This window comes from Hordeum vulgare, chromosome 1H, assembly GCF_904849725.1.
Source record: "Hordeum vulgare subsp. vulgare chromosome 1H, MorexV3_pseudomolecules_assembly, whole genome shotgun sequence".
Classification (NCBI taxonomy): domain Eukaryota; kingdom Viridiplantae; phylum Streptophyta; class Magnoliopsida; order Poales; family Poaceae; genus Hordeum; species Hordeum vulgare.
Genome location: NC_058518.1, coordinates 494,614,518 through 494,636,771, shown reverse-complemented (window position 1 = coordinate 494,636,771; position 22,254 = coordinate 494,614,518). Strand labels below are relative to the sequence as shown.

At 48.7% G+C, this 22,254-nt stretch overlaps 4 protein-coding genes across 4 annotated transcripts; 1 reads left to right on the top strand and 3 right to left on the bottom strand.

Annotated features, from left to right (window-relative positions):
- Window positions 1-290: 290 nt before the first annotated feature.
- Window positions 291-7,108, bottom strand: LOC123449494 (oligopeptide transporter 7-like). Its single transcript, XM_045126741.1, has 7 exons — window positions 6,743-7,108; window positions 6,146-6,633; window positions 5,910-6,007; window positions 1,840-2,409; window positions 1,493-1,748; window positions 1,211-1,393; window positions 291-1,076 (listed from the first exon to the last, which is right to left on the bottom strand). The coding sequence occupies exons 1-7, from the start codon at window positions 6,837-6,839 to the stop codon at window positions 459-461; spliced, it is 2,310 nt and encodes a 769-aa protein (XP_044982676.1). The 5' UTR covers window positions 6,840-7,108; the 3' UTR covers window positions 291-458.
- A 404-nt stretch (window positions 7,109-7,512) lies between these two features.
- On the bottom strand, window positions 7,513-9,033 carry LOC123401820. The gene is made up of 3 exons (XM_045095674.1): window positions 8,516-9,033; window positions 7,849-8,441; window positions 7,513-7,696 (listed from the first exon to the last, which is right to left on the bottom strand). Exons 1-3 carry the CDS (start codon window positions 8,834-8,836, stop codon window positions 7,513-7,515), a joined length of 1,098 nt encoding a protein of 365 aa, XP_044951609.1. The 5' UTR covers window positions 8,837-9,033.
- A 6,692-nt stretch (window positions 9,034-15,725) lies between these two features.
- LOC123449475 (putative cyclin-dependent kinase F-2) lies at window positions 15,726-17,627 on the top strand. Its single transcript, XM_045126716.1, has one exon. It carries the CDS (start codon window positions 16,393-16,395, stop codon window positions 17,452-17,454), a length of 1,062 nt encoding a protein of 353 aa, XP_044982651.1. The 5' UTR covers window positions 15,726-16,392; the 3' UTR covers window positions 17,455-17,627.
- A 42-nt stretch (window positions 17,628-17,669) lies between these two features.
- LOC123449484 (NADPH-dependent aldehyde reductase-like protein, chloroplastic) lies at window positions 17,670-18,755 on the bottom strand. Its single transcript, XM_045126728.1, has one exon. It carries the CDS (start codon window positions 18,741-18,743, stop codon window positions 17,811-17,813), a length of 933 nt encoding a protein of 310 aa, XP_044982663.1. The 5' UTR covers window positions 18,744-18,755; the 3' UTR covers window positions 17,670-17,810.
- Window positions 18,756-22,254: the final 3,499 nt, after the last annotated feature.

The following is a 22,254-nucleotide window of genomic DNA, read 5'->3' as shown; positions in this document are numbered from 1 at the left end:
CGGCTGCCCCAGGCGGCGGCGAGGAAGGGAGGGGGAGGGGGAGGCGGCTAAGGTTGGGAGGAAGGGAGGGAGGTAGATTAATTTCATGGTATTATGGTTGCATTTCCTAACTTGTTTTCTTACAAGTCCCATGGTTTTGCTATAAAAGACAAGACTCATACATCAAACTGACACTATAATACTTGCAGAACTGTATTACCGTCACCTCCTATCATCAATGGTGCACATTCTGTTGTCACCCTGAAGACAAGGAATGTGTTTGCCGAATGCACTGCCACATTCCTCATATCTAGATAATAACTGAAAGCGGTGACAGATTTCAATATTTTCCCACCGGAGGCAGCAAGGAGCCTGCCTTCTTCCCCAATTATTCTCAAATATTTATTTACAAAGAAGAATATCATGCAATCCCTGCAGCCTCCATTCATCTTTTTTTGCTCAAGATAACTCAAATATTCTCAATTATGCACCGGACAACCATCTACAATTATACCCTTTGCAGTGGGGCAAGAAGCCAGAGGACATCCATCTGAAACATTGCCCCACCAGTTCAAAGTGATGTTATCTAGTTCCAGGCATAAATATATCAGGACAGCCATGAATGCCAAACCAGCATCAAGGGCACCCGAAAGAAGGTAATTGTGTCTCTTCCACCAGTTATGTCGGTACTTATAGACCACATAGCCCGACAAAAATGCAACGCATATCCACGCCGTGTAGTTGACTGCAGTGGCAGGAGGCATATGGCTGATTCCACCGAGCAGCACAGGCATATTGACAAGTAAGATCCATTTTTGGCCTGGGAATGCCTTGTGTGCAAGCCAGACAAGGAGGGGAGCAATGGCACCGCCCAAAAAGAACCAGTTCACAGCAGAGTAAGTTCCTAAATCGCCGAATATTCTGCGTGGGCTGATAAGGCCCCATATGACTGATGCATCGTAAAATAAATGGTCGTAGGGACAGGTCCAAGGGCTGCCTGCTGGGAGGAGCTCGGTGTTGCATATATTGGGGATTGTGTCCATCATCCACCACGCTGTTCCAAGGTACACAAATGCTGATATCAAAGTGCCTACAACCTGTTATTTCAATAGCTTCACTTTTAATTAGCTAGGGACACAATTGATACGAACAATTGGAAAATTAAATGTGATTATATATCTTGGACAAGTAACGGCCATTGTTCGTTCATGTGACTAGTGTGGTAGCTGACCTGAGCCATAAACATGGTCCTTGGGGGAATCTTCATGTAGTGGCCCAACTTAAAATCTTGCAGAAATGCTAGAGCTTGACGTGGGGCAACGTAGCCATATACCTTGAAACACATGTTTGCAACAGGTCGTCCAGGATATAAGTAACCCATGATGTACTCCGTGATGATATTCAAACCTGGAGTCTGTGATATAAAAATAGTTAAACTGCTAGTTGCTCCTACAACTGTAAGACATATAATATCCATCTTAATTAATTCATGTTTGGATCTGTCCATATATACCTGGTTGGTTGTTGCTGTGATGATTCCAATTGGAAGGGTGTAGACAATGGAAAGGGCACATGCAAGCAGGATCCCCCACCAGGGTAACTGAAGTTGCTCAATGTAGTATTCACAAGTGAAGACGGCAATTGCAACACTGGCGACAAGGATGCAAATGAACCACCATTCAGGAACCTGCCTGTATCTCCTCATAAGCTTTGTGTGTACATCCATCTTACTATCCTGGAAAGCTGATTTGCTTAACTGCCAAATTTCACTGGACACAAGTATTATATTGCAGGTCTAGTCTCACATATATATCTACTTTTGCTCAAAAGACAAAAGAAGCAGATGGTGAAATTAGGTACCTTCCATGGAAAAGGAGAACATGGACAATCGTTGCGGTCAGGCAAGCAAAACCAAGACCATAGCTGACAGCAAAGAAGGTGCTTATGTATAGTGGCCCATTCTTCTCATAGGCATTTGCATCGAAGTGGAACTCGGGATCCACAATACTAGAGATGTTGTATTTCTGGCCGATCGCTGTAAAGAGGCCATCTGAAAAGATGGGGAAGTTCCGCGCCTCGTAGACGTTAAACCAGTAGGCGATGGGCGTGACGAGATAAATGTAGATGAAGAAGCCCGCGGCAATGTTGGCGGTGGCAAACAAGGGGCTTGCGAGAGGGCTTCCGAGGTAGGAGGAGATGGATGACCAGTCAAGTCCAATTGCGCCTATGCCAAGGCCGTGGAGGCCTGAGCCAAGCTGTTGAGCTACTACGGAGGTGGGAAAGATCCAACAGATCCAGGAAATGGAAGTGAGCATCTCCAACAGGTAGCCTGGGAAGATGTAGTAGGCGAAACTGCACCCGAATGCCACCATGAAGAATTGGGTGCGCGTCAGGCCACCTTTGCGCCTCCGTTCCTTCTCGTGAAGTGCCCTGATCAGCATATGTATCATGAATGATTTACGAATCTGTAAGTTACTTGTTCATAAACACATCTTTCTTATTACTTGGTAGAAGTTTCATTTCAACAAACTGTTGAAAAAATGCTGAACAAAGCGCTGAATTTTGAGGGAGTATTTACAACTATACTGCAATCTTGATAAACATGTAAATTTCTTAAGAACTCTAGGAAGGATGTGTTTAGACTTTGCAATAAAATAAGAACTTTTTAAAAAACCAATATAAAATAATAGTTCTTTGAGTTTCGAAGATAAAGTTCAAGAAAAAGCTAATAAAGTTACCTATTTTTTTTTAAGTTATGAGTTATGACAGAGATTTAAATTTCGTGGCATTTAAATCGTGTTGTGTGTTGGTCTGCAAACACCATCATGCATAATCGTGTTGTGTGTTGGTCTGCATTTAAATTTCGTGACATTTAAATCGTGTTGTGTGTTGGAAAAATAATGCAAGACATGCATGACATGCAAGAATCTAGCAATAGCACACCTGCTACCTCACATGCATGCCAAAGAAAAGTATGGGATCTGTCAGCTTTCTCACATGCATCTCGGATCATGAAAAGGTTTAGACGGTGAAGATATGCGTTGTGGATGGAGACATGCGTTGTGGATGGAACTTGAATGTCAAAGCCTTTTCCGGTTTGCTAACTTCTGAAGACACTAATTTATCCATGCATTCACGAACTGTGGGCCTCAGTTCAGGAGGAACTCGTAAAAGTTAAAGGCTGCATTTTGGTCATAAAATACAGTAGTCGATTGAATCTTTGGATTAACTGGAATCTTATCCTGATGGTTCGTTATAGCTTCCTGTTTTTGCCCCTTGTAGAATCTTGAAAGTGGAAATAAATTATTCTTTTTTTCCTTGACTTAATTTTTTTACTAGGAACATGGAGGCTGATCGGCGGTCTTCTTATTTACTCAGGATAACTAGACACCCTTCTGGCTTTGTCTTTAATTTGCACCTGCTGATCGATATTAAAAGCATCTCAACAGCCGCGTTATATAGACGTCGTTTTGAAAAAATAGTCCCTTTAGCGTGCGCTACTGTTCCGGACGCTTCAGCTAACGCGTAAAAACCGCGCGGGCGGCATATGTAATTGAGCGCGCGGAAGGAAACGCCGTCGCGCGCCGCTTATTTGCTGCGCCCGCTCCCGCACGCTGAAATAAGCGGCGCCCACTCCCGCACGCTGAACTCTCGAGCGCTCACGCGAATCTTCACCTACCCATCCAGCAGCGCCACCGTCGCCGTCCAACAACGCATAATGAACCCACGAATGATCTCATTAAGGAGTGGTGGGCTTGGAATGACCGCCAAAGAGCATCATGATTTGTGCGTTGTACTATTTGTTGTATTGTTGTATTGTTGAACTATTTGTTGTATTTTATGATAACTATTTGTTTGAGTTGTAATAATAAATTGAACTATTTATTTTAAACTTTTAGTTGAATGATGTTTGTGATTTAAATTATATGCCATGTCTTTGTTTTGTGAATGTGTGAAATTTATTTTGTGTCCAAATTGCAAGAAATGTGAGGTGCCGGCTGCTCGTGCGTGCTGCATTTTAGCGCGCTGCTGGAGCTGCACCGCCCGCGCTGCATTTCAGCGCGGCTGCTGAAGCCAGCGATGCGCGCCGCGCCAAACCTGACGATGGGCGTGCCGCAAACCGGATTTTAGCGCACCACGCGTTGGAGATGCTCTAAGGCTCGTTCGGTTTGGAGGAAACCAAAACATAGGAATTAGGAGTGCTATAGGAATTCGATAGGTCGTGTCCGCTATGAACCGACGTGGCAGGGCCTAGATCTGGGCCGACAGGGCGCATCCTGCCCTCTCCTCTCTCGCGATCGCATCGCCCCCGCGGGCGACCGGCCGCGGCCAACCTCCCCCTTCCTCCAGCCCCGCCCTCTCCCTCTCTTCTCCGCCGCCGTCGCTAGCACCCGCAGTCGACCTGGCCCTGGGTTCGCTTGTGGCGGCAGCCCCCTGCCCTTCCCCTCTCGGTGGCTCTCCGACACGGGGCGGAGCTGCGTCTCGGGGTGCTCCTAGGCGGTGGCGGGGCACCCCGATGCAGCGTGAGCGGACGGCTGGGCAGCAGTGTCGTCGTTGGCGGCGTGGTGACGCTGCAGCGCGATTTGGCGGCAGCCTCTCGACCCAGATCTGGGCCCTACGGGGCTCATCTAGGCATGTGACCCAGATCAACGGCGGAGCGGGTCTGTGGCGAAACTTTCAGAAGTCGGGGGAGCGGCGACGAGCGGCTGGGTGTTGGCGGCACCGTTGCCAGCTCGCTGCAGCATGGCTGGTAGGGCTTAGCGGACCCGTTTCGGGCCCGGCTGGGCTAGGGATGGCCTGGTATGCCCTGTTGTCCGTGTCGGGGACCGCCGCGGTGGAGGTGGTTGTCCTCCTGCTCGGTTTCGGTGCTGCTGATCCATCGTTTGGCGCAGCTCTCCAGTCTCCTTGGCCTCGTGTTAGCGTTCGCAGTGAGACTACGTGGATGATGGGGTTTGGAGTGCGGGAGAAATCCTTGCGGGTTCATTCGGCTCCTATGCGGTGACACCGGCGGGTGCCACCATTCCTTCCTGGAGGGTGTTGGTGGTAGCCATCCCCTACCTCCTTCCACGTGCCGGGGAAAATCCTAGGACTCGTCCGGACAGCAGCATCGTCGACATCCGCATCCCTTCTTGAAGGTGATACTTGGGACGCGGTGGATCGGAGCCTCGGGTTGTGATGGTTTGTCTCCAGAAGACGCAGTGATGGCAGATCATCCGCTCTTTGTCGAGCTAACGTTGTTGTCATTTATTTTGTTTTTTTTAACTTGATGTGCTATCTGTCCCAACAATGATATCTATACAGTGTTGGTTGCTTTATATACAAAACGAAGAAGAAAAAAATTGATATGAATGCGCGGCAATCACTTCAAGCGGGAGAAGGCGGTGGCATGGGAGAGGTTTTTAGATGGGTCAGACGCCTGCAAACCCATGGTTTCTGTCCGGTATACTGGATTTCGAATATCCGGTCTGGTACGGTGTATGGCAAATTGCGTCGGACAGAACCCCTACGCTAACATTGTGTCAGTCTCTATTGACTGCGCAGGGAAATGATAGAGTGGAATCGAATTTTCACACCGCAGCTTCCATGCCGACCTGCAACTTGGGCGCTTGCTTTAATCATTGCGTTTGTGGTAGTGCCAGTAGCAGCACCACCACCCAACATTCAAGGATGTGATGCGATGACTCGGTGACCCGCTACCACACATGCATTAGCTAGAACAATTCGATCGGCAAAAAAATTCGGCATGATGCCTGGACACTAGCTAGCTACTACAGTACAGTGGCTGATCTACACTAGCTAGGTATAGTAGTATAAGAAATTATATCCTTGCACACTGCAATAATATGCACCACTCCACTTTATTGAATAATGATGCAACAGTATTATGATATGACATGATATGATATGATACTGATCTGTGACATATATACCTGAAGAGGGAGACCTGCACAAGGTTGGACGGCCACCACATCGCCGCCGGCTCCACAAGATACCGCCGGAATATGCCCGCCCACCCGAACCCCACCACCTACACATGCATGGCCCAACAGAGTACCAGTTCATGCTCCACTCCACCTCCACCTCCACCTCCACCACGAGGTTGAGGTTGGACGGCCATCTGAACCCTGAACATATATCATTATCACCTACGGAGTACGAAGCGAACCTGACTGGTGAGGACGACGAGAAGGGAGACCAAGAAGGAGATGGGCTTGCCGTAGAAGACGCGGACGGCCGTGACGAGGTTGATGGCGAAGACGCTGCCGGCGCCGGCGTTGGCGAAGATGGTGATGAGCACGTGCTCCTTCACGCTGAAGGGCCCCGGGTTGAGCGTGAACTCCCATCGCCGGCCCCGGAAGAAGGCGCGCTCGGGGAGCGCCGCGGCCATGAGGCGGCCCAGCGGCACCACGGCGACCTGCGCCGAGATGGCCGTGATCTCCAGCGGCTCCTTGCGGTACCAGAAGAAGGTGTTGAGGAAGGAGAGCGCCACGCAGGAGGCCGCGCCCAGCACCCACATCCGGAATGTCAGCACCGGCGTCGACGGGTCGTCCCCCACCGGCACCGTCAGCGCCACCTGCTCCACCGCCGAGTTCTCCGCCTCCCGATCCCCCACTTCCTCCGGCGAACCGCGCGACGACGACGTCAATGGCTGCACTGCATCACATCACAAGTTGAGCAACGTCAGTCATCCTCTTCCTTCCACTTCCACTGTTGACGTGCTCTTCCACGCCCTTGAGCCGACGGTTTTCGTGGCTCGGCTTACAAAGTGGAGCGATGATTTGGTCATGGAGTTCCCCTTCTTCGTCTTCCTGGCCTGCTTGGTCATGGAGTTCTTCTTGTTCTCGGTGGGAGGAGGCCATGGTTAGGGGGTGTTGGGATTTCTAATCAGGCTCTCTGTAAGTTTGTTGCATCTGTTCCTTTTGGCTTGGCTCGGAATCATTGCAAAAAGAAAGTGAGAAAATTATAGGATATCGTTATCTGAAAGCTCCCCGAGTCCCCATAGCTGATGGCGACCCTTCTCACTGTTATTAGGATCATATGGCACTGTTATCAAGGATGTCACGGGCCACAAAAAAGTGTACTTTCGGTAGTAAAGATTCTTTGCTATTAAAACGTTAAAATACAGTTAAAGCTTTACGGAGAGCAGATGGATCGAAGTGCACTGATGATGAAGGAATGTGAGGGATGGCTGCGGATTTTTATAAACAATTGTTCAGCTCGAAGGGTTCGGATGAGGGTGAGCGACAGCTTCAGCACATAAATCCTTTGGTTAACGAAGAGATGAATGGGCAGCTTAGTGAGGCCTTTACTAATGAGGAGATTGAGAAAGCATTATTTCAGAGTGATCCTACAAAGTTACCTGGACCAGGGCCGGGCCGACGAAATTCGAGGCCCGGTGCGAAACTATAAAATGGGCCCTAGCTCACTAAAAAAATTATATAACTATAACTATAATATAATGTAGAGATCGTAATATCTTACGGAGTAATGAAAAAATATACAGAATCATACCTGTTCTTGGTTGTAAAGTCTTTACTTAAATAACATCATTCTTTTGGTGTTCTTTGAAATAAAATCTTCAATAATATCCTCATAATCAATCTTCTCCAATACTTCACTCTCAAGTGCTATTATGGTCAAATCAGTAAGTCTTTTTGTGTCATGGTAGTATGCATATAAGACTTCAATAGCTTCAATTTTGAAAAGCTCCGTTCCGCTGATGCAACAGTCACAGGTATGGTCAAAAGAACTCTATATGCAATACTTGCATTGGGAAAACAATCGTGCCGCTTCAAAAACTTTAAAATTTCAACGGGGCCAATATTTTCTTTTGGGATGAAATTTTGAAGAAACATCAACTCCACATACAGTTCATTGGCATCAATGTGGGATTTTCCATCCTTTGTAAGAGCAACCTTCAGATTATCACAAGAAGCTTTCAAGCTCTTCTTATCCAAGGACTGCAATGTTTCGGAGGTAAATAAGAAACCAAATATTTTCTGATAACCCTGGTATTGTTCAAATCTGCTTGTGAGTGAGCTAATTGCTTGATCAACAATACGTACAAAATAGTTTACTCTGAATGATTCCTCTGCAGACTGTGTGGCAATGTTTGTGTCATCTGGGTTCTCATCAAAATGTCTCTTTCTTTTAATTTCCCGTCTTTTACGAAATGTTGTACCAATATCCATCTCAAGTGCAATTCCTTTGGCCGTCTCTAATGCTTCTAAAAAACCAGTTTCCCGATACCCCTTGAAGAAAGTAATCGGTCCTTGCACTTTCTCAATAGCAACATCAATAAGCATATCCTTTGCTTGCAAATGTTTGCTTACTAAATTAACAGCATATAATACCTCATACCAAATGACTATTGCCACTATAAATTCGTACTCTCCAAGTTCATTATTTGCCAAACCTTTAGCCTCACTGCTCGTTTTTATGTCAGTATCTGTCTCAGATACCTGAAAAAAAAAATATGGTATGCTTGGAGATATCTAAAAGAGTTGCATCACTATAATATGAGAAAATTGGGTACCTGAAGTAGGGCCTCCCGAATGTCTGCACATTGAAGTCGAATAGCTTTAACACTGTCAATACGACTCTCCCAACGTGTTGCTGACACTGACTTGAGAGTTAATCCGGTGATGTTCTCCTTCAGAATATGCCACTTCTTAGTAGAATTAGCAAAAATAGTATATATGCGTTGAATAATTCCGAAAAAGTCTTTAGCTTTATCACAAGTCTTAACCATATCACAAAGTGTCAGATTAAGGCTATGACAACCACAAGCAGAATAGAAAGCTCTAGGATTTACATTCAAAAGTCTCCTTTGGACTCCATGATGTGTTCCTTTCATATTTGACCCGTTATCATAACCTTGTCCTCTCACATCATCTATATCAAGATCAAGAAGCTTTAGTTCATTCTCTAGGACTTCAAACAGTCCTTGCCCACAGAAATATTTTGCACTCTTTATTTTCTTAACAATCTCAGACTTAATAGCAGAAGCAAGCAAATGTATCAACTAATTCTGAATCTTATGATCAAGATAATGTGCATGAGTTTCTTCATTTGTAATACGACGAACATGCTCCTGAATAACCGGATCAAATTCAGCCAACATCTCAACCAAACCCAAGAAATTTCCATTGGTATCTTCGTACAATTTGCTATTGGTACCATGAAATGCTAGATTATGCTTGGAAAGAAATTTTACAATGCAAACAATTCTGAACAAAACTTTTCTCCAGTGGTCCTTTTCACTCTCAAGTTGTCGCTGCTTAGCTTTATCAATAGTTTGATGTGTTTGCAATCTACTACGCAACTCATACCAAGTGGTCATATTTAAAACATGATCTGCACTTGTCTCATGCTCTTTGAGTCTAGTGCCAAGATGTGTCCAATCATTGTACCCCTCATTTGCCAAATTACCTTTTCGATGCCCTTTTGCAAATAATTTACAACCGAAGCAAAATACTCTATCTAGTTCCTTAGAATAGACAAGCCAATCCCTGTCGCAATGCTCTCCTTTTGATAGAATTCTAGTGTAGAACACTGCAGAAAACCTCCTTTTATATTTATCCTTACGACCTTTCTTAAACGATGTGTCCCTTTGAGGGCCCTTTTCTGCTAAAATATCAATTTGCTTAGAATCAAGAGAATCCCAATACCTTGGATCAAATATATCAATATGAAAAGAATCACCAACATCTGCGGTAGGTGAAGTATTCAAGTTGCCATCAACATTAATATCCTCAATGTTATCACGGTTTTCTTCACATTCGGCATTATTTTCTGTCTCATGATCATTTTCGACATTATTATCAGCTGCAGGCTCATGATCAAGTGATTGATTATCAGAGGACACTCGTGGCTTTTTTACAACATACATGTCCATATTTCCATACTGAGAATGAGTTAATTTCTCGGCTTTTTGTTTTTTCAAACGCTTTTGATAACCAGATTCATGTTTTCTAAGTGAAGACATGACTTGAAATTGAATCTTGTAATGTTGGACGCCGAATTGATGAAAATAATAAAATTAGCTGCAAACTTGATATAAAAGATCAGAAATAAAACTCACTCAAGGGACAAGAGCTCACGGCAAGCCGGACACTGGTTCCTGTTCTTGTTCGCTTGTTCCTGATTTCTGAAATCTGAATCCTGATTGTTGTTCCGGTTCCTAAATCCTGATTAATTGATTCTTGTCGCTTCCTCGTTCCTCACTCCTGCTGATGAGAAAAAAGAATAAAAGTTTGCTATTTGCATGTTGCATCATTGCATGAACGTGAAGGAGGTTGGAGGCTGGACTAAATCGCTGCGCTGGAGGATGGACTAAATCGATGTTCGCTGACGCTGGAGGCTGGACTAATTGCTACTTCCTGTCCGGTGCTTACTGGTTTTGTGATTCCTGACTCCTGTCTCCTGATGAGTGATGATCGTGTTGGAAATATGCCCTAGAGGCAATAATAATATGGTTATTATCATATTTCCTTGTTCATGATAATCGTCTATTGTTCATGCTATAATTGTATTAACAGGAAATAGTAATACATGTGTGAATAAATAGATTACAATGTGTCCCTAGCAAGCCTCTAGTTGGCTAGCTCGTCAGTCAATAGATGATCATGGTTTCCTGATCATGAGCATTATATGTCATTGATAACGGGATCACATCATTAGGAGAATGATGTGATGGACAAGACCCAATCCTAAGCCTAGCACTAGATCGTATTGTTCGTATGCTAATGCTTTTCTAATGTCAAGTATCTTTTCCTTCGACCGTGAGATTGTGCAACTCCCGGATACCGTAGGAGTGCTTTGGGTGTATCAAACGTCACAACGTAACTGGGTGACTATAAAGGTGCACTACGGGTACCTCCGAAAGTGTCTGTTGGGTTGGTACGTATCGAGATCGTGATTTGTCACTCCGTGTGACGGAGAGGTATCTCTGGGCCCACTCGGTAGAACATCATCATGAGCTCAATGTGACTAAGGAGTTAGTCACACGATGACGTGCTAAGAAACGAGTAAAGAGACTTACCGGCAACGAGATTGAACAAGGTATAGGTATACCGACGATCGAATCTCGGGCAAGTTCTATACCGACAGACAAAGGGAATCGTATACGGGATTGATTGAATCCTTGACATCGTGGTTCATCCGATGAGATCATCGTAGAGCTAGTGGGAGCCACCATGGATATCCAGACCCCGCTGATGGTTATTGGCCAGAGAGGTGTCTCGGTCATGTCTGCCTGTCTCCCGAACCCGTAGGGTCTACACACTTAAGGTTCGATGACGCTAGGGTTATAGGGAATTGTTATACGAGGTCACCAAAAGTTGTTCGGAGTCCTGGATGAGATCCCGGACGTCACGAGGAGCTCCAGAATGGTCCGGAGGTAAAGATTGATATATAGGACGGATGGTTTTGGACACCGGAAGTGTTTCGGGCGTCACCGGTAATGTACCGGGACCACCGGGACCACCGGAGGTGGCCCCGGGGGACCACCGAAGGGGGGCAACGACCCCGGGAGGCTAGATGGGCTAAGTGGGGAAGGGAACCAGCCCCTAGGTGGGCTGGAGCGCCCCCACCCAGCCCATGCGCACCAGAGAAGGGGGGAGGGGGGAAACCCTAGGCGCAGATGAGGCCCAAGGCCCACCTAGGGTGCGCCGCCCCTTTTTCCTGCCCTGGCCGCCGCCCCCCTCCCATCTGGTGGCTGCCGCACCACCTAGGGGGAACCCTAGGGGTGGCGCACCCCCTCCCCCTCCTCCTATAAATATAGAGGGGTTTTGGCCATTGAGACACACGGTTTTCCCTCTCTCTCGGCGCAGCCCTGCCCCTCTTCCTCCTCCTCTGTGCCGGTGCTTGGCGAAGCCCTGTCGGGAGACCTCGTCTCTCCATCGACACCATGCCGTCGTGCTGCTGGAGTTCTTCCCCAACCTCTCCCTCCTCCTTGCTGGATCAAGGTGCGGGAGACGTCACCGGGCTGCACGTGTGTTGAACGCGGAGGTGCCGTAGTTCGGCACTAGATCGGAATCGCTGCGAGTACGACTCCATCAACCGCGTTCTAGCAACGCTTCCGCTTAGCGATCTTCAAAGGTATGAAGATGCTCTTACCCCTCTCTCGTTGCTGGTCTCTCCATAGGAAGATCTGAATATGCGTAGGAAAATTTTGAATTTATGCTACATAACCCAACAGATCGCTCTGCGCCTCCGCTGATGCGCTGGAGCCTGGAAGCCCTAGCCGCGAACAGATGAACACGAAGGGACAGATAGAGATCGCAGGGATAGGGCATTGATGCGTGGGCGTGTCCGCGTGTGTCATATCGATCGCTCGCCAGCGCCAGAAGGCCCAGCAGCGCCGCAACAGGGGAGCAGTCCTAGTCAATTTTGGAGCCTGTAGGCCCATCTAACATCATTAAGCCTAATAAAACTGTAAATAAATTTTGAGGCCCCTAAAATCTGGAGGCCCTGTGCGTCCACACAGGTGGCACACCCCCAGGACCGGGGCTGACCTGGACCGGACGGTTTCCGGGCGATGTTTTATCATCGTTGGTGAAACATGACGTGTGCAGGGCTGTGAAAAAAATCCTGCCGGGAAAGGCAACACCAAATGGTTTTAATGATATTATTATTGTTTTTTTTCTAGAAAAGGAGGATCACTCCTGGCCTCTGCATCTGAAAGATGCATGCAGCCATTTTATTAATTATTCACAAAGACCTTACAAGTAGTACATCAGTTTGTCTGAAGCCATCATCTTAGCAACAACTATCGCTACTCCTAACCACTTGATGAAGGGGTGCCGATAGTCCGAGCCTAATACCAAACAGACATCGCACCAAAGCCTAACATCCAAAGCCGGAGGCCCCAACCGAGCCACATACTGGGTTTAGGGTACAAACCGGTACGACGCACTCTCATGTGTCGTCGCCGCCATCTTCCACCAATCCGTCTTCAGAGAAGAAACTAACACACCGACTTGCTAGACCTCTCTACCATCGACGCCACCATGACGCCAGAGAGCTTCCACCTCCTGCACGAGTCCATCTCCACGCATCAGACACCGAGTCTCTGCTGTGCCACGTTGCCGAGATCCACCGCCATCAATGAGTAAGATGAAGCACCGCTCCACCAAAAAAGCCGTCCACTGGTCCTTCAAGCCCGTGTACACCTCCAAGAATGACGTCCCCAAAAGGAAAACGAAACATGTGTGTCGTCGTCATCCGATCTACTGATCTAGGGTTTCCCCCCGGAGGTAGCGGATATAGGTCTTGAGCTTCTCCACGACGATGCCCTCAAGAAGGTGACGACATAGAAGAGTGCCGCCATCGCCGGACTTAGCAACAAGCCAAGAACAAGGATTTCTCCCGGATCCGCTCGACGAATCTCCGTCTCACATCGTGTGCACATGCGACCACTGATCTTCGCCACCGCAGAGCAAGCTAGCCACTCAGGCCAAATCAGATCTGACCAAAGGGCCAACTACGCCTGCAGCTGACCAGCCAACCAAGTCTTTCCATGCCGTCGCTGATCCAAGAAGACAGCGCCACGGCCAGATGCAGTAGTTGCATCTGCCGCCGCTCGCTGTCGAGAGCGATCCACCGCCGCGCAGAGTCTCGGATCTGGGGACGCACATCTGCGCGCCTGGATGCCCCGCGCCACCCACGCGCGCGAGAAGGAGAGGCTCCTTCGCCGCCGCCGTCATCCGCCCGGGCTTAGCCCGGTGGTTTCCTCCAGCGGCGATGGAGGGGAGGGATGGGATGGGGAGAGACTGGCGGCTAGGGTTGGAGCCCCTCGGCCGCCCGCGCGGGGGGTAGCGGAGGGGAGGAGAAAGGCGTGGGATGATATTATTATTGTGATGATACCAAAAGTTAACTCATGGGAGTTACTCTATTAGTTTTGTTGTTTTAGTCTATGTAATGTAATATATAAGATTGCCGCAAAAGTTTTCGCAGATAAACTAAAGATGGTGTTGCCTATTTTGATTTCAGAAGAACAAAGTGCTTTTGTCCTGGGCAGGCTAATAACGGATAACGTCTTGATGGCGTACGAGTGTGTTCATGCTATTAGGAAAAGGAATAGAAAGAAGCATATGTGTGAAGTGAAATTAGATATGATGAAGGCATATGACAAAGTGGAATGACAGTTTTTAAGGCATATGATGGAAATAATTGGTTTCTCTGGATCATGGTTAGAGATGGTTATGCGATGTGTCACTTCAACACGATTCCAGGTAAAGATGAATGATGGTCTATCACATAGCTTTGCTTCGTCTAGAGGATTACCACAAGGAGACCCGTTGTCCCCATATCTCTTCTTGTTCTCTGTGGAGGGGTTTGTAGCATTGTTGAGGGAAGCTCAAGCGGTGAAGGAGATTAAGGGTGTCTCGTTTGGGAGCACTGACCCCACTGTGACACACTTTCTCTTTACAGATGATAGTGTGGTGTTCCTGGAGGGTTCCAATGCGAATTTTGAAAGGTTGCGTACGATCCCACAGGATTACGAGGCCGCCTCAAGGCAAAAGGTGAATCTGCAAAAATCTTTTCTTTGGAAATGACATCACTGAGTATGGTGGAAACAATGGGTATTGCTTCTGAGGCCTTGAGTGAAAGTTACTTGGGACTTCCGGCAATGGTTGGGAAATCAAAGGATGGAACCTTCAAGTATGTCACAGAGATTGGTCAGGAATGGGTTAGCGGTTGGTTCAGAGCTTCATAGGAGGAGAATTAAGGCCGGGTTTTTTCTGCATTGTATGTGGCCGAAAATAGACGAACTACCATAGGTTCTGGGGATGCTGTCATTTAGCTAAATTTTGGAAGATTTTGCACTCGGAAGTGGGAGTTCCGGTGGCGATCCCGCCGGTTATAGCTAGCTCTCAGAGTGATCTTTCCAATTGGATCCTGTCATGGATTATGGATGCCTCAGATGATGAGAAGGCGATTATAATGCAGGTGGTCTATGGCTTGTAGCTGGCCAGGAATAATGCAAGGGATGGGAAAATAATTGATGAAATGGAGGCTATTGTACATGCGACTGAAAGCAATGGAAATCATGATGGTGCAACTTCAAAATCAGGAGGGAAGGGTGGTGCTGGTGTGGTGTTCAGAAATCATGAGGGAGCTTTTTTTGGAGGAGCGTGACACTATTTCCCCGAGGGTAAGGATGCAACAATGGAGTTACAAGCTCGCTGACAGGCATCACAACTTGCAGATGAAGTGAATGTAAGTAAACTGCACATCGAGATGGATAGCAAAGATATTGTCAGTAAGCTCCAAAGCAAAGACAGAGACCTCTCGGTGCTGGGACCTCTGATTGAGGAAGTGAAAATGTTATTGGAGACACGACGACAATGAAAGGTGAGCTGAGTTCAAAGATCGGCAAATAATGCAGCACATTTGCTAGCTAATGAAGGTGTTTCTTCTAGTTTATGTAAGGAGTGGTTGTATGAACCTTCAAAACTATTCTGCATACTCTTTGGGCAGAGATTCCTGCCTTTTTATGAATAAATAGGAGATGACTTAATTTCAAATAATAATAATTTATTACTGAATAATAAAAACCACAATTTGACCTTGGGTGTATATTAATATAATTATTATTCAATCTATTATTACTGATATAGCTTAAAAATTATTATTATCAAAAAAAAGGTTGAAAACCAGGAATAGATGTATACATTCATCTTTATTAATTATTCAACAAGTGTAAAACCGGAATATATAGGAAACAACCTAAAGCCATCACTCGTACCAAAAACTTGATAATGTGGAATGCATTTACTCCCCACCATCTAGATCCTGGGTAGCCGTCAATCCGCTTGCATAACGTATCAGGATCCTACAGCCGGCACAACGAATTTAAAGTGTACACCACATTTACATACACATGTTTTAGAAATCGCATCACCACTGAACCGATGATCCATCTCTAGGAAAGAGATATGAATTATCTTTATCAGGACGGCCATCCGTCGACGCCGCTATGACGTCAAACAGCCCCATCGCCCCACGCCGTTGCAAATGTTTTTGCAACATATGTATGTTACAAAGAAGGATTCTACAACAATGTCTTCGTTGCAATGATGAGAAAAAAAAATCCATGCCGCTGCATAACGCTGATCGACTGTTGAGGGGACGGATCTTTTAAATGGATCAACCGGCCGACGTCGTAGCAGCGAACACGAGCCCAGACGGTCCCTGTCAGTCCGAGTTTGAATAGAATTCCACCACTGAATCGTATCCGTGTAATGCGGTAATGCGCGTCTTGTGCGTCCGTCTATATATACATTGGCATACGCATACGCATGCGGCTTGTGAGATCAGAAAGCAGAACCAATCCCTACCTCCCTCCGTCTAGCAGCTAGCAAGCAGCTTCTAGTCGCCGATCTGCACCAGTTTTCTCGCCGAAACATGGGATGGTCGACGTCAACATCGCCGGGCGTGGCCGCCCTAGAAAACGCGGCCACGGCCACACCGGCAGCGCGCAAGAATCAAGGAACACCGGCCGCAAACGGCGACTCCAACTCCCCAACACGCAGCCGCTACCACCGGCTGGAGGTGCTCGGCGCCGGAACCTACGGCGTCGTCTACCGCGCTAGGGACCGCCGCACGGGAGAGATCGTGGCGATGAAGTGCCTCCGGACGAACGGCGCTCACGGCGGCGACGTCGACCGCTACCTCTCCGACTTGGCGAGCGAGGTCGGCGCCCTCGATGCCTGCAGCGGCCACCCGTCCATCGTGCAGCCGCGCGCCTCCGGCCACCTCGGCGGCGAGGCCTTCCTCGCCATGGAGTTCGTGGGGCCGACTCTCAGGCATGTCATGAAGCATGTCCGCTTCGGCAGGAGGCACACCGAGCTGGAGGTCCGCCTGCTCATGAGGCAGCTTCTCGCCGGCGTGCGGAGGATGAATCGTCTCGGCCTCATGCACCGCGACCTCAAGCCGGAGAACGTGCTCGTCGACGGCCATGGGAACCTCAAGATCTGCGACCTGGGGCTGTCGTGCAGCATGGCCGATGGGCCGCCCTACTCCAACCCCGTCGGCACACGGGGATACCGCGCGCCGGAGATCCTCCTCGGATGCACCGATTATGACGAGCATGTCGACTCGTGGGCTCTCGGGGTCATGATGGCCGAGCTCCTCGCCGGCAAGCACCCTTTCCATGGGAGGTCAGACACGGAGCACCTCAGCGAAATCTTGGACCTTCTTGGCATGGCTGACATGAAGGAGTGGTCGGGCTACGACGGGAGGCGGCTACCCGGCGGATGCCAACCAGGAAGCTTTCTGCGCAACAAGTTCCCATGTCCAGCTGAGGCCAGGATCAAAGGCCCGCCGGCGTTGTCGGAGGCTGGTTTCGAGGTCTTGAGCGGCCTCTTGCGATGCAACCCCGAGAAGAGGCTCACGGCGGAGCAAGCACTCAAGCATCGATGGTTCAAGGAAACCAACCCGAGACCGAGAGATACAAGCAGGAGGTGATCAATGAGAGTACACAATCTAGTCTACAACGGCATCGGATTCATGTAAACTAGAGATGCAAACATTGTAGTATGTGATTTGAACGAATGAGTACATGTATATGAGGTGTGAGATAAAGAAGCAGAAATTGTTCATGTGGATCACCATTTTTAGTGTGGTTTCTTGCTCTTTGTTGTTCAAGGCACTTTGATGCTTCCAGATATTGATGCTTGTCGTGGATCAATAAAATGTAAATTATGCCAAACACAAATTCCTGCCATATTTACTTGTCTGGTTTTCTGCAACACACAGACGCATTATTTCGTTCACACCGTAATGGCTAATGGCATGGCAGGGCCAGCCAAACAGATCGACTATCAGACGTACCCGCCGTTGACACGGACGACCTGCCCGTTGACCCACTCGGCGGCGTCGGTGCAGAGGAAGCCGACCACCGGCGCTATGTCGCCGGCCTCCCCGAGCCGCTCCATGGGGTTCGTCTCCGCGGTCCGCCTCACGGTCTCGTCGCTCTTCCCGGCGAAGAACATGTCGGTGGCCGTGGCCCCCGGAGCCACGCAGTTGGCCGTCACGCGCGTGCCCTTGAGCTCCTTGGCCATCGTCCGCACCATCGCCTCCACGGCCGCCTTGGACGCCGTGTAAGCGGAGTACCCCGTCGGCGACGACGCGACCACGGACGACGTCACGGCCACGATCCGGCCGCCGCCGCCGCGGGGCAGGCGGTTGGCGGCCTCGCGGAGGCAGAGGAAGGCGCCGCGCGCGTTCACGGCGAGCACGCGGTCGAAGTCCGCCGTGGCGGTGTCGGCGAGGGGCGGGTACTTGTCGTCCAGCACGCCGGCGTTGGCGACCAGGATGTGCGGCGCCGCGCAGCCGAAGGCTGACTCGGCGGCGTCGAAGAGGGAGCGCACGCCGGCCTCCTCGGACACGTCGGCCCTCACGGCTACGGCGCGTGGGAGCTCCGCGGCGAGCGCGTCGGCCTCCGCCGCGCTGGCCGCGTAGCCCAGGACGACGCTCGCGCCGAGGGAGGAGAGGTGGGCCGCGATGGCTCGCCCGATGCCGCGCGACGCGCCGGTCACGATGGCCACGCGCCCGCTGAGCGGCAACGCCGCGGGTTCCGACGAGCCGGCAACGGCGGCGACGGCCGCGGCCGCAGCTGTGTCAGCGGCGCTAGACATTGCGAGCTTGGTGTCTTTGCGATGAGCGCGTGCGTTATCTACTAGTGGCGCGCGTGTGCGGCGGGCGCGCGCTCCACGTTGCACGAGCTCTGCGTCTTGCGGCTGCAGCGCAGCCATGGGTGGCCCAGAGCACGAGTGGTCACCATTGCGTTTCAGACTGTGCAACACTCGTGATGATTTCGGCAACTTCTATAGCGACAACTGAAATACGGTTGAAGAGTAAGTTTTGGAGTACAGCTGAGCCTCCGTTTTTTGATTCATGCCTTTTTTTTCCCCTCATTTTCTTGAGGTAACCAAATTATTTTATGCAAGATTTGTTCGAGCAATTTTATTGAATGATTGCCGTGGCCTGCAGGAATACTTCGTCAGCATTTGAATGGTTATTCTGGTCTGTTAATAAGACTGACAGTTGCAGAATAATGATCTGAAATTCGCAACATATAGATAAAATGGCAAATTGAACAAATGTGCATTTAGAATCACATATGCACACATGTTTTTTCGATAAAACATATACACACATGTGGTGGACAGAATGTTTGGTCTCTCTACTGTCAATGATTGGTGCTCCATCAGATAAAATGGTACAGATGTGCATTTAGAATCACATATACACACATGTTTTTTCTATAAAATATATACACACATATGGTGGACATAATGTTTGGTGTCTCTACTGTCAATGTGACGCAAATAGTTCTGATTCTTCATGACCCCACGGAGTTCTGCATGCGAGAAGCCTATCTGTCTCATATTTGACTCTTTGACTTTTGATCATGGCAAACTGAACACTTTTATGGCAATATCAGTTCAATTTTTTTGTCAGGAAATTGCCATGCTCGTAAAATAGTTTTTCCAACTTCACAACAACTGAATTTATCACAAAAAATGTTTGGTTTATCATGCTTGAAAAAATCTAACGTTATATTTTTAGCATTACTGTTCACTCTTTAAGTAGTTCTAGTAGTGTATGCACAATTATGCTATGAACATATATATAATTGTTGTTGAGAAAAACTAGACTAATTCTCTTCAGCAACAATTATTTAAGTATAGAGGGAGTATAATTTAGTTCTGCACCAGCCAAAAAAAAATTAATTATGGCCAATCTACACCATAGCCACGTCCCTTCCCCCTCCCGCGAGCGACCGAGTGGGCAAACCCTAGCCGTCGCCGGCTTCGGCTCTTGCTCCACTCGCACTCTGCTCGTAGCCGCCTGGGTGCGCCTTCGCCCCCCCCCCCCTCCCCACCCGCTTCGCTCGACGTCGATGTTCGCGGGATCTGGCATGGGGCACGACGACGTAATGGCAAACATTGGGTGTGGTGTTGTGGACATCGAGATTCGGCACGGTGGGACGCGTGGGTTGATCTCCCTGATTCTGGTCTGGCCAGATCTAGGAGTCATTGGCTATGGGGGTGGGGGAGCTAGCGGGGCTTCCTGTGCTACTCTAAGGAGACTGCCACCTGGGATGTTGTCGCTCGCGGCTGGGTGGTCGGCGCTTACCTCATCGGGATTTGAGGTCTCACATGTGCGAGCATCGAGTGGCCAAGTGTAGGGAAACGTCGCATGGGAAACAAAAATTTTCCTACGCGCACGAAGACCTATCATGGTGATGTCCATCTACGAGAGGGGATGTGTGATCTACGTACCCTTGTAGACCGTACAGCAGAAGCGTTAGTGAACGCGGTTGATGTAGTGGAACGTCCTCACGTCCCTCGATCCGCCCCGCGAACCGTCCCGCGATCAGTCCCACGATCTAGTGCCGAACGGACGGCACCTCCGCGTTCAGCACACGTACAGCTCGACGATGATCTCGGCCTTCTTGATCCAGCAAGAGAGACGGAGAGGTAGAAGAGTTCTCCGGCAGCGTGACGGCGCTCCGGAGGTTGGTGATGATCTTGTCTCAGCAGGGCTCCGCCCGAGCTCCGCAGAAACACGATCTAGAGGAAAAACCGTGGAGGTATGTGGTCGGGCTGCCGTGGAAAAGTCATCTCAAATCAGCCCTAAAACCTCCGTATATATAGGCGGGAGAGGGGGAGCCTTGCCTTGGGGCTCAAGGAGCCCCAAGGGGGTCGGCCAAACCAAAGGGGGGAAGGTCTCCCCCCCAAACTGAGTCCTACTTGGTTTGGTGGGTGGAGTCCTTCTTTCCTTTCCCACCTCCTTTTTTTTCTCTTTGATTTTCTTCCTATGGCGCATAGGGCCTTCTTGGCCTGTCCCACCAGCCCACTAAGGGCTGGTGTGCCACCCCCAAGGCCTATGGGCTTCCCCGGGGTGGGTTGCCCCCCCCCCCCCCGGTGAACTCCCGGAACCCATTCGTCATTCCCGGTACATTCCCGGTAACTCCGAAAACCTTCCGGTAATCAAATGAGGTCATCCTATATATCAATCTTCGTTTCCGGACCATTCCGGAAACCCTCGTGACATCCGTGATCTCATCCGGGACTCCGAACAACATTCGGTAACCAACCATATAACTCAAATACGCATAAAACAACGTCGAACCTTAAGTGTGCAGACCCTGCGGGTTCGAGAACTATGTAGACATGACCCGAGAGACTCCTCGGTCAATATCCAATAGCGGGACCTGGATGCCCATATTAGATCCTACATATTCTACGAAGATCTTATCGTTTGAACCTCAGTGCCAAGGATTCATACAATCCCGTATGTCATTCCCTTTGTCCTTCGGTATGTTACTTGCTCGAGATTTGATCGTCAGTATCGCATACCTATTTCAATCTCGTTTACCGGCAAGTCTTTTTACTCGTTCCGTAATACAAGATCCCGCAACTTACACTAAGTCACATTGCTTGCAAGGCTTGTGTGTGATGTTGTATTACCGAGTGGGCCCCGAGATACCTCTCCGTCACACGGAGTGACAAATCCCAGTCTCGATCCATACTAACTCAACGAACACCTTTGGAGATACCTGTAGAGCATCTTTATAGTCACACAGTTACGTTGCGACGTTTGATACACACAAAGTATTCCTCCGGTGTTAGTGAGTTATATGATCTCATGGTCATAGGAACAAATACTTGACACGCAGAAAACAGTAGCAACAAAATGACACGATCAACATGCTACGTCTATTAGTTTGGGTCTAGTCCATCACGTGATTCTCCTAATGACGTGATCCAGTTATCAAGCAACAACACCTTGTTCATAATCAGAAGACACTGACTATCTTTGATCAACTGGCTAGCCAACTAGAGGCTTGCTAGGGACAGTGTTTTGTCTATGTATCCACACATGTAAATGAGTCTTCATTCAATACAATTGTAGCATGGATAATAAACAATTATCTTGATAAAGGAATTATAATAATAACTATATTTATTATTGCCTCTAGGGCATAATTCCAACACCAAGATCTATATCCAAGTGGGGCTCTCCGGCCCGATTCATGTCCAGTACTTGGGATAGGTGGTGGTAGTCGAGTCGGACTGGTGGTCCTGGGCAGGGGGCCATGGACGCCATCAACTCCACGGTTGTGAGTCTGTCGTGAAAGTTCTTCCCGGGCTCGGCCTCTTGGCTGATGGATGGCGGCGCTGAAAGGGGTTGGGGTGTGTCATCTATGTCGGATGTTACATTGTCGTTCGACGGCGTACAATATGTGTGATTGAT

What these genes read in the sequence shown, in the direction of transcription:
- LOC123401820 (XM_045095674.1), bottom strand. Translation starts at nt 8,836, where the DNA reads ATGAAAGGAACACATCATGGAGTCCAAAGGAGACTTTTGAATGTAAAT. An exon ending in TTCGGGAGGCCCTACTTCAG is followed by an intron (nt 8,442 to 8,515) that starts GTACCCAATTTT and finishes TTTTTTTTTCAG; the next exon opens with GTATCTGAGACAGATACTGA. An exon ending in CACATTGATGCCAATGAACT is followed by an intron (nt 7,697 to 7,848) that starts GTATGTGGAGTT and finishes CTGTTGCATCAG; the next exon opens with CGGAACGGAGCTTTTCAAAA.
- LOC123449475 (XM_045126716.1), top strand. Translation starts at nt 16,393, where the DNA reads ATGGGATGGTCGACGTCAACATCGCCGGGCGTGGCCGCCCTAGAAAAC.
- LOC123449484 (XM_045126728.1), bottom strand. Translation starts at nt 18,743, where the DNA reads ATGGCTGCGCTGCAGCCGCAAGACGCAGAGCTCGTGCAACGTGGAGCG.
- LOC123449494 (XM_045126741.1), bottom strand. Translation starts at nt 6,839, where the DNA reads ATGGCCTCCTCCCACCGAGAACAAGAAGAACTCCATGACCAAGCAGGC. An exon ending in GTGCAGGTCTCCCTCTTCAG is followed by an intron (nt 2,410 to 5,909) that starts GTATATATGTCA and finishes TATGCTGATCAG; the next exon opens with GGCACTTCACGAGAAGGAAC. An exon ending in GGACCATGTTTATGGCTCAG is followed by an intron (nt 1,077 to 1,210) that starts GTCAGCTACCAC and finishes TTGAAATAACAG; the next exon opens with GTTGTAGGCACTTTGATATC.